We start from the raw sequence: 10,609 nt of genomic DNA on the forward strand, positions 1-10,609 counted from the left end.
AGTAATAAAGTTGTTTATGTTTCTTGGTTGCGTTGGCTTCATGCGTTTCTAATTTTTTTCTTGTGATACCGATTTACAGTTTTCATTTACTATATCTTCATCGTAATGTTGGTTTTACATGTTTCTCAATTTTGTTTTGTGTGTGAATGTGTCTGCTATTATATTATGTCTTCTACTACTTTCTGACCCACTATGGTTTTCTAATGTCGCTTTAGTCCAATTCAGAAATATATTGTATTTGTATTAATTATAATTAAATAGAACTTATCTAATACTTGCAGTCAATTTAGATGAAAGAAGACATTTCGAGCGAAATTTAAAATTCATGTAAATCATCAAAAGCGCTGTTTACTATTTGTAGACAGTTATTTACTATTAAAAGCTTGATACAAGGTTTCATAGACAATTTGCCTTTGAATGTGGAAATGGTTGAATATGGTCTTCGTATACTGAAGGATTGATAAACAAAAAAAAAAAACAAAAAACACAAAGATGAAGTGTTTTACACATTGCTGATTTGTCTGTTAAAAGTATTACATATTTCCGAATTGGTTTACGCATTTTACATTTTTCATTTATAGCAAATTTAAACTTTTGTGTGCTTTAGGTTTATTTTTTTTTTTAATTTGTTGTATGTGTATGTGTATGGGGTATTATGGTGTGGCAAATCTTTGTCATTAGTTAAATATCTAATATTTTGCATTCTTTTGTTCTTTGTAGAATTCTTTTTTTTTTTGTTTTTTAATTACTTGCAAACATTAGAAGAAACTGAAACGGACACAGCAACATATCAGAGTACTTCGGATATATATTTGGGGCGTTTGGAAGCGTCACAAGTAGCGCTGCTGCTGGCGCCATTACCACCGCCAATACTGCAACCTTCATCGCCAGATTCCATATTACCACTGTAATCAGTTGGCATTTCCTCGTATATAATGTCGGGATGCAATGTTTGCACTTGATGTTGATGCTGTTGTTGTTGTTGTTGTGCCCCAGCTGCCATAGCATGATTACGTTTGAGCGCTATCAAGGCACCAACACCGTTGCCGCTGCCACCACCAATGGTCACTCCACTCTCATTGTGTAGATGTTGTTGTTGTTGTTGCTGCTGTACACTGCCAATAGTTGAATTTTGATTTGAAACATAGTATGGACTTCCGCTACTGCTGGAAATGATTTTTTTTTTACAAATGAGTATATGCGCCAAGAGAGTTTCTAATGGAGCTGAGTTTAAATTTTTTTTTAATTAATAAATTACTAAATATATAAAGTGTAAGATTGGTGCTAACTTGAATGTAACGACTATTCAGAGATGAAAGTCGTTTTAATGAGTATTAACAATGAATAATATATAATAACAAAATCAGTTATTTTTAAAATGTTGCCACAGAAAAGTTAGCACGAAGAAAGCGTTTAGAAACTTAAATATTACACAGTAACAAGAAAAGTAGTTAAGTTCGGTGGAGCCGATTCTATAATACCCTTCATTCTATAGTCTAAAGAGATATCTTTTCAAATAAAAAATTTTTCCATGCAAATACATATTTTTGATCGCACAGTTTGTATGGCAGCTATATGCACACATATATGCTATAGTGGCAAGATATCGTCGGCGCCTACAAATAAACAACTTCTTGGGGAGAAAAGGACGAGAGCACAGTTTCAGATCGATATCTCAAAAACTGTAGTCCCTCAGTTCGTGTATATACAGACAGACAGTCGGACATGGCTAAATCGACTCAGCTCGTCATGCCATTTATACAAGTATATATTATATATAATAGATAGGGTCTCCGACGTTTTCTGCTGAGTGTTACAAACTGCATGGCAAACTTAATTTAATTTGTTCAGGGTATAAAAAAAAGTATTATGCCAGAGAAGTCAATGCTTTCAGTTTTTCATATAGTAAGAACTAAAACAAATATATTGATACAATATACAATAAAAAAATATTGAAAACCAAATAAAAATTACTTGTATTGATTGTGGGAATTGTTAGCCGTCGATTGGTGCATATTCTGAGTTGTGTTGTTGTACATAATATCTGCAATTCAACGCACATTATTTTATTGTAATTATACTAAAAGAAAAACAAACGCGCTATCGCTTGCTAGTTGACTTATTACCACCATCGGCTGCGCGTTGCTCAATAGACATGCCCGGCGATCCAGGTGCCGATTGTAAAACGAAATCCTGCAGTGGTGAACTCTCACGCGAATTGTCTGCATTGTTATAATACAAAAAAATGTTAATAAAGAATTATTGAAAAAATATATACGAAATTCTGCATACCCATATGACTCGGTGAGACTGGTGCCGAACGTGGCATACCATATGTTGGGCGAAAACCTTGGCTGCTACGTTGACGCCGTTTCTTGTAGCTGTGATCAATCAACTTGGCGCCACTATCAGGATCAATACGCCAGAAACTGCCTTTGCCCGGCTCATCTTGAGAGCGCGCAACTTTAATGAAATACCTATAAATAGAAGTAAATGGAGGACATGTGCGTACGGTTCATACAATGCCTATTTAAAGGTTTACCTATTCAAACTGAGATTATGGCGTATGGAGTTTTGCCAACCCTTGTTTGTTTCTTTACGATAGTACGGATAATGCTTGACTATAAATGAATAAATGCCAGAAAGTGTCAATTGTTTATCCGGTGCTGCGGATATAGCTTGCACAATCAACTGAGCATAGCTATATGGTGGTTTCTCATTGTGGTTATAGCTAGCTGTTGATGGTGTTTGGAATAGGTCTTGCTGAAAAGAAAATTTCGCGTCATTAAATATATTGAATAATTAATTTGTACAATTTATGGTTGTTGTAAATTTTACGTTTTGTAAATTGTTGTTGGTATAGTTGTTATAATTGGCTTGGTTCTGATGAAAACCTTGTCGTGGGCTGGCTGGACAACTATTTGCAGCACTTATTGTACCTGTAAAAGTATAACATTAAAAATTATTTTAAAGCTATTGCAATCGTCACTAACCGGTTATATGTTATTTGTTAATACTTATTACATAAAAATAAATTTTCTTTATTTTGCTACCGTTTTAAAGTGTAATTAATAAATAATGATGAAATAATATCGTAGATAATGGACTTTTAAAATAAAATAATAATTAAATACAGTTGTATGTTTTTTTTTACTAGTATGCATTTGCAAAAGCTATTTTGTGTCATAATTTTTTGGAAATGTTTACATGTTACAACCTCTACACAACACATTTCCGGCTATTTAATGACGTAAGAGAGTTATAACCTCATTCACATGTTCGTGTTGTTGTTGGTAGATTTCTAAAATTAATTTAGAGCCACGTGCAACGTTTGCAATTAAAAAAATTTGCACAAGACATAATTACGCATTTGTGTACGCATTTTGTAATAAAAAAAATGGTAGAAGGTAGCATAAAAATTCGCATGTGTACATGTAATTGTATGTAAATACGACATTAGTGCGCTTTTGCAGATAATATTTGCTTTTTGTTTTGTTCTGATTCGTTTTTTTAGTGTGCACACAAAGCGGCGCTTTGTTTCACATTTCAATGTTTTTGTTTTTTTCATTTGTTTACACTGCGTCAAGTGTAATGTAATAAAGTTTGTATGCCAGTACATAATAGCAAAACAAATATTAAAAAAAAAATGATAATAATCGAATTGTAATTTTTTCTGAAACGTAATTAAATCTAATGCTATACTGTACGCATTTGCTATAATATGCAATTAATTTTCTCTCAGTGTGTACTTATGCAAATGCATACACATTTGTGTTTGAATAAGAAACAGTACAAATTCCACTTGCCAGTTGGTGATAGATATGGGCTCTTCTGCTCCTTCTTCGGTATGGATATTTTGAGTGGTGAATACACATTTGAATTATCCATATTCGGCAGAAGATGTGTTGACGATGACACAGCACTAGAGGACACATGCGGTTGATGGTGATGAGATACATGTGTTGAGGCATGCGATGTTGGTCCAGACGACGCATGCGGATGCTGGTGATCATCGGGAGGCGCAGGCGAAATAATGAATTGAGCACAACCTCCGCTTCCACCACCACCGCCGCCGCTGCCGCTGCCGCCACCTCCTCCTAATCCACTATTGTTCTGCAGGGCAGCCACATTGTTGTGACTATTGTTATGATACGATATGCCACTGTTGTTCAAGTTATTTAGCGCGCCAGAAGCATTTACAGCGCCACCATGTACAAAACTCTCGAATTGTATGCGAATCTCGGTGCTGGGAAAGCGAAAGTAACAGCTGAAAAAGTAAATTTGTATTAGATAACTTTCTAATAAAATAAAATAAAAAAAATTTAAAATTTTTAATTCTGAATTTTTAAAGATAAAACGCATTTTTAAAGATAAGTTGCGTTTTCCACTATTTGCTCATAGTTCGGAGAACTAGAAAAAATTATGGAATAACAACTATTTATACAAACAAATACATATGCACATAGTTGATAAATTTCATCATGCAATAATTTTCCGCGCTTTTCAGAAATATGGTATTTAATATATTTAGGTATAGATACACATGTAATAGGTTCAATATTAAATATGGCGCTTAACTAACCTGTTAGGTAATCGAAGCGGATCAGCATTTCGTCGCTGCAAAAAATCATCGACGAAAATGCCATTTTTACTTAAACACTGCACAAAAAAGTCACGTGCATCTCCATCGTAATGAACCTGAAAATGCTTTCTCGACACCAAATTGTTTTCGGCTACATGAAAGTGTACATGCGATGTTGATGAGTTTCGTCCAATAATAGTACATGGCTCGGTGATGTATAACAATTCCTGGTCGTATTTTAGAAAACCGAGCGCGTTGTCAGGTGCAGTTAAAACGTTTGATGCACCGCCGCCCGCATTACTGGCGGTTGAGGCATGGGCAGGTGGGTGATTGGTATTCAGATTGGCGCCTACATTAGGACCGACACCACTATTGGTTGTACTGTTGCCACTACTAGCTGCAACTACTACCGAATTGGTGTTGGCGTTAGATGATGTTGATGTATTCATGGCCTCTAAGGCTGCGCTATTAGTATTATTATTATTACTGCTGTTACTCGTGTTATTATTTGTTAGTATCGCACCACTGCCATGATGCAACTGGAGCATATCCTTGGCGATGGCTACAGTTGCAGCGTCGACGGTGTCCGTTGTTGCTGCACTATTTAATGTGTTTGAGGTGGGCGGGGTATTGTTTGTGCTACGAACGTTGTTTATGTTGTTGTTGTTGTTGTTGTTACTACTGATAGTATTTATATTGGTTGCCGGGCCGGATATAGAACCGTCATCCACTTGCTGAGCTGTATGTGGTTGTTGTTGGTGGGGGAAGAATTCCATTTGTATGCGGCGCCTTTTTCTTAATTCTGCTTTTTCTACACTTTTTTCCTAACGAAAAAATGTGTTAGCGCTACGCCACAATTGCGCTTGGTTATGTTATGGTGCGTTTGTTTTTCTGTTATGATTCTTATATTTTTATTCTACACAATTTTCTGTCCTTACTAAAATAATAATTCCTCTTTTTTTTAACAAAAAATATATAATTTTTTTTACTTGCACGTTTTGCACACTATTCACATTCGGCCACTGTCCCGTTGTTGCTAATATTAACACTTTAATTCGTCACTTTTGACAATAAAAACTCAAGGTTTTTTCCTTTTCTGCGTTTCGAAAGATTTTTCCAAATTTGAATTGTTTTCCGCACGCTTTGCGCACTTCTCTTTTCAATACATCCGATCGATCCTGTTCCGTTTGCAGCTCACATCCCCTCTTCTATTTATTTCACTTTATTTTTTGGCTCTGTCGTTCGTTGGCTGGCTATGGCTACGGCTACGGCTCAGGCTCTGTTGGCTAATGGCTGATTGCTATGTTGTTTTTGTCGTTTTTGTTTTTCTTACTGTTGTTGTTTTTCCCTGCCGTTTTATGTTTGTATGTTTGTGTTGTGCTGAGCAGAACTGCGAACGAGAATAATAAATCAAAAAAAAAAACACTAATATTGAAAAACACACAACGAAGGTACAGAGCAAAGGCAAAAACACACATATACACGTATATCTATTGGAAAATGAAAAGCCGCTTCAATCTTGGGGAGCAACAGCGCGCTCATAAGCGGTAGCCCCACCAATTTGTTCTTAAATTTAACAAACCTAACATTCTCAATGCACTACACTTACCACGAAAGTTAAAGTTAATTTTCAACAAGATTTGAATATATATTTTTTTGCCACACGCGTGTTTACAAACAAAATTCTAAACCGAAATCGAAAATGAAGAACTGAAAATTCTGCACAAAACACGTTTCTTCTTACCAACGAGAAGACAGGCAACACAGGGTGTGTTGTGTATCTGATGGTTGGCAGCACTGTGCTGAATACACACGCAAATGACATCTGCAGAATAGCGCACTTGTATAGAGTGTAAGGGAGCTGTTTCACTACCGAGGGAAGGGTGGAAGAAAAATAAATACAAATACCAGTGCACGCAACAAAACGAGCGCGATTTAGTAAACATATGCGCAAAGTGTCATGCGCGGCAAGGTGGTGGAGACGAGCAAATTGCACTACCCAACTAATATTTTCCTTTCAATTTCAGCGAGATGAAAACACAGATCAAATATATTAATTCAATTAGAATATACATATACATAACAACATTTAAACATTTTGCATTTAACTACGCAAAACAATCACTTTCTACCCATATTCTATAAATTGTTCGGAAAATGCTTCTTAACACTGCAATCTGTCAACTGGTCCATTTATAATTGTTAGCTGGGTTATTTGCTACAGCATTGCCAATATCGTTTAATGTTTTCAATTGTCAGCCACAAAGAAAAGTGGAATAGTACATACAGCAGTGAAAGGGGACACAATGGCCGAATTACCGGAAAATTTGCAAATTGTTAAGACAGAAGGACCACAAATACCGGAAACGGAAGCACAGCCGCGTCGCTTTATTAAGGAGCGTCTAAATTTGCACGTGAAACGACGTCTTCAACAAGAGCAGGAACTCCACATAGAACCGCAACAAACAAAAATAATTACTCACCCTTCTGGGAATACAGCACGAGAAACAGTGACAACTGCAGCACCAGCGCCAGCACCGCAATCAGCAAACGTGAACGTGAATTCGACAGTAAACGACGTCACAGCGCCGACATCAACATCGAAAAGGAAAGAGAAACAACAACAGAAAGAACCAGCCAAAACACGAAGACCCTATCAAAAGCGAACGGACAAAAACACCACCAAAATACAAACACAATCGCTGACACAAATGCAAATAAGTGCTGAAGATGGCGGAAAAACTCGCAGAAACAAACGTCACAAAGCACAGGGAACATTGGTGGGTAACGTAGTGCAAACGTCGGCTGGTAGTGCAGCGCATAGTGGAAGCGCCGGTGCTTTATGCTTATCCCCCGGCGTGGAGGATGGTAGTGGTGGCGGTGGTGATGAAATGGACGGTCGAGATGTGTACTCCCGTGATAAAGAGAAATGCCCAGATATCTTAGGTATGGTTTTGAGTGGCAAAAAACGTGCTCTATTGCAGAATTCTGAAGTAAAGCAATTTTTAGCCAATATTATGACCGCTTTTAAGAATTGATATAATTTTTCTGCTTATATATATATTTTTGTTATAAAATAAATAGTACTCGCGATCCAACTGCTGGATAATAGTCAACAAAGTAGGAGACTAAAACGATATTATTCGTTAGATCTCCCCTTTCGATTGAAATGATTTCACCTTCATTTTTATAAAATATTTTGCATTGCATTGTGCTTCAACATTATTGTTTTTGTCAGCAAATTTAGTTATTGTCATTTTATTAATAAGACAGATTCTAAAAAAAACTGAATATAATATAAAAAAAAAATAGATAAATATACGTATATTTTTGAATATTTATTGAGTGGAATGACATATTCATAAAAATAGTTTTTGGTAAATATAATCGTCAATTTAAAATTTGCGCAATAATACAACCGTGTTTATAAACATCTGATCACCCCCATTTGGACACATTTAAGACCGCTGGATAAACAGCAACCGATTCCCTTCATATTTCTATTATATAAAAAAATGAATAACTTAACGCGTTTGTTGGCTAATTTTACCTTAAACGCTTCCCGGCATCAGCTAATAAACAATGGCAGTATTGTGACTGCTTGTATTCAAGTTCGTGGAAAGTGCAAGGTGGTAGAAAAGCCGAAACCAGGTGCTGGTCATCAATTCCGACGTGTGGTGCACTACCCTGAAGAATACACCATAAAACCATTGAAAATCACACATTTAGCAGGGCGTGATCCAGAGTCCGGACGCTTGGTGGCTAAAGGCATAGGTGGTGGAATAAAACAGAAATTCCATTGGGTGAAATGGGTACGGGATGGGCCAATGGAAGGACCACCACAAGAGGAGCTTGTGATAGAAATAATCGATGATGGTTGTCGCACTGCAAAGGTGGCACTTGTTGGCGTAGGAGATGAACTTAAATACATACTAGCAACAGAAAATATGAAAGTTGGTGACATCATAAGAACATCCCGATTTATACCGCGTATACCTGGTGAGTAAACTTGTCGAATACGTAGTATATACGTATGATATACATAACTTTACGTATATTACAGTACGCCCAAATGAAGGAGATGCCTACCCCCTTGGTGCTTTACCAGTTGGCACACGCATACATAACCTGGAGAAAAATCCCGGCTATCCATTTCACTTGATACATGCCGCAGGTACTTTTGGCACCATTTTACGGAAATTTGATGATAAAGTCGTCGTTCAGTTACCATCAAAACGAGAATTTGCATATGATCGTACGTGTATGGCTACAGTTGGTAAGACATTTACCTCAATATAATTATTTATAACAATTTTTTTATGTGTTAAACGTGTTTATATAACATAGGTCGTCTATCCAATGTTGAGCACAATAAAGAACATATTGGAAGCGCACAACGAATGCGTCAACTAGGTAATCGTCCACGTTCCGGTTTGTGGAAACGAAAAGAAGGTAAACATGGCCGAAAAATACGCAAATTACCGGCAATGTCTCTCACATCACCACCGCCCCAGCAAAAAGACGAAGTAATTAAATTAACTTTGAATTTGTAAATGTATTGAATAATAGAGCATTTTGGAGTTCTATGATTATTAAAGTTTAATGAACAAATTTATTTTGCATTGTTTTTCGAAAAGGTTTTCTAAACTATGTTAGTATAAATAACGTAATATAAGTTTACAATTTGCGTGTCTTCATTGAAAAACCTTGACCATGGAAAGTCTCTGGCTCATCTTCTTCACCGTCTTTTTTAGGAATACGTTCGTTGATTGGTTTGATAGAACGGTCAAATTTTAAGTATCCAAACTTGTAATCGTAATCGGGTACACCACGAGCGAGTACCTGCAGCAACGAAGATTTTAAAGCATATCGGTTTTATTACAAAACTTTCTAAACCTACCCTTTTAATTACAGGCGTGTCTAGCTGATTATCTTTCTTTTTCTTACCATCCAAACGTACACCGGAACCTTTAAATGTTTCAACTACTTCCTCCATAACATGATCTTGTGGTTCCTCTACAGGGGGCTCTTCAGTTTTAAGTTTGTTAGGTTCGTATCCTATAGCAGCTTCGAATTCCACCTAGGTATTATTATTAATAGTATTTGTCTTTTTAAATTAGATATACATATAAATTTGACAAAGAACTTACATTCATATCACACTCAATAATGCTGACAGCATTACCAGGACGCGTTTCTAACACACATAATTCATAAACTTTCTTATTATATTTGATAGCAATTACATCACCGGTGGTAAGACAAGCGAAATTACGTAGAGCATTCTCTAATACAGCTTTGGGATTCGTAATATCTAAGAAATCAGTGCTTTGTGGTTGAAACTTTGAAAAGGTTGCTACTGGCAAGCTGACGCTTTCGATGCGAACAGGGCAACCTTCCGTAAGCAAAAGATTTTGCATCATCCACAAAGGTAAATAGCATTTACCTTCTTCGGCAACGAATTCTAGTACACCAGCATGTGTTGTGCGTTTTTGCGCACGATTCGTCAACTTGAAGAGCATTGGATATTCAACGTTGTGGCGTGTTAGCACATCTAATGCTGATGGTGGCATTATTACTATTGTACATACATACATTCAAGAAAAGATTACTCTAATATGCTCGCATTTATGTGTGTTAAATTAAAGACCTACTTTTGCCACCACGTTCTAAATCTTCTCTTTCGTTGCCGGGCAACATGGCCACAGGGAAGCACTTGTATGTTTCCTGGAAGCTGCGACCATTATCCAGGAATTCCATATTGAAACCGTTAAAATGAAACTGCGACAGCAAAAAATAAGTTATTTTAGATATTGTTTATATGTGTAATTATTGAAATATTTACCATTTTTATATATCGTACGCAGCTCAAAAATTTTGCAATGACTCGCTGTTATTGTTTTTACTTTGTTTACAAAACGAGCTGTCATTTATTGCTACTCACAATGCTGCTGCTCTCAAATTTAACTTTGCCATTCACAATTATCCAGGAGAAGTAAATATAATTAAATATTTAAAATGTAAATG

At 36.3% G+C, this 10,609-nt stretch overlaps 4 protein-coding genes across 6 annotated transcripts; 2 read left to right on the forward strand and 2 right to left on the reverse strand.

The window, feature by feature from the left end:
* Positions 1–129: 129 nt before the first annotated feature.
* FoxK (forkhead box K) lies at positions 130–7,208 on the reverse strand. Of its 3 annotated transcripts, none has more exons than XM_070111929.1 (9): positions 7,066–7,208; positions 4,583–5,972; positions 3,807–4,267; positions 2,839–2,939; positions 2,543–2,763; positions 2,293–2,477; positions 2,127–2,222; positions 1,975–2,044; positions 130–1,166 (listed from the first exon to the last, which is right to left on the reverse strand). In XM_070111929.1, the coding sequence occupies exons 2-9, from the start codon at positions 5,356–5,358 to the stop codon at positions 791–793; spliced, it is 2,286 nt and encodes a 761-aa protein (XP_069968030.1). In that variant the 5' UTR covers positions 5,359–5,972; positions 7,066–7,208; the 3' UTR covers positions 130–790. The 3 variants fall into 3 exon arrangements, with proteins under 3 accessions (XP_069968030.1, XP_069968029.1, XP_069968031.1); XM_070111928.1 differs by lacking the exon at positions 7,066–7,208 and adding an exon at positions 6,192–6,333; XM_070111930.1 differs by lacking the exon at positions 7,066–7,208 and adding an exon at positions 6,192–6,332 and having other exon boundaries at positions 130–1,163.
* LOC138857880 (uncharacterized) lies at positions 6,438–7,637 on the forward strand. The gene has a single exon (XM_070111933.1). It carries the CDS (start codon positions 6,889–6,891, stop codon positions 7,618–7,620), a length of 732 nt encoding a protein of 243 aa, XP_069968034.1. The 5' UTR covers positions 6,438–6,888; the 3' UTR covers positions 7,621–7,637.
* Positions 7,638–7,966: 329 nt separating this feature from the next.
* mRpL2 (mitochondrial ribosomal protein L2) lies at positions 7,967–9,193 on the forward strand. Its single transcript, XM_014233847.3, has 3 exons — positions 7,967–8,581; positions 8,646–8,858; positions 8,930–9,193. The coding sequence occupies exons 1-3, from the start codon at positions 8,098–8,100 to the stop codon at positions 9,133–9,135; spliced, it is 903 nt and encodes a 300-aa protein (XP_014089322.1). The 5' UTR covers positions 7,967–8,097; the 3' UTR covers positions 9,136–9,193.
* On the reverse strand, positions 9,156–10,562 carry Ufd1 (ubiquitin fusion-degradation 1-like). Its single transcript, XM_014233846.3, has 5 exons — positions 10,428–10,562; positions 10,237–10,363; positions 9,733–10,160; positions 9,483–9,662; positions 9,156–9,424 (listed from the first exon to the last, which is right to left on the reverse strand). The coding sequence occupies exons 1-5, from the start codon at positions 10,428–10,430 to the stop codon at positions 9,260–9,262; spliced, it is 903 nt and encodes a 300-aa protein (XP_014089321.1). The 5' UTR covers positions 10,431–10,562; the 3' UTR covers positions 9,156–9,259.
* Positions 10,563–10,609: the final 47 nt, after the last annotated feature.

This window comes from Bactrocera oleae, chromosome 6 (genome assembly GCF_042242935.1).
Source record: "Bactrocera oleae isolate idBacOlea1 chromosome 6, idBacOlea1, whole genome shotgun sequence".
Classification (NCBI taxonomy): Eukaryota; Metazoa; Arthropoda; class Insecta; order Diptera; family Tephritidae; genus Bactrocera; species Bactrocera oleae.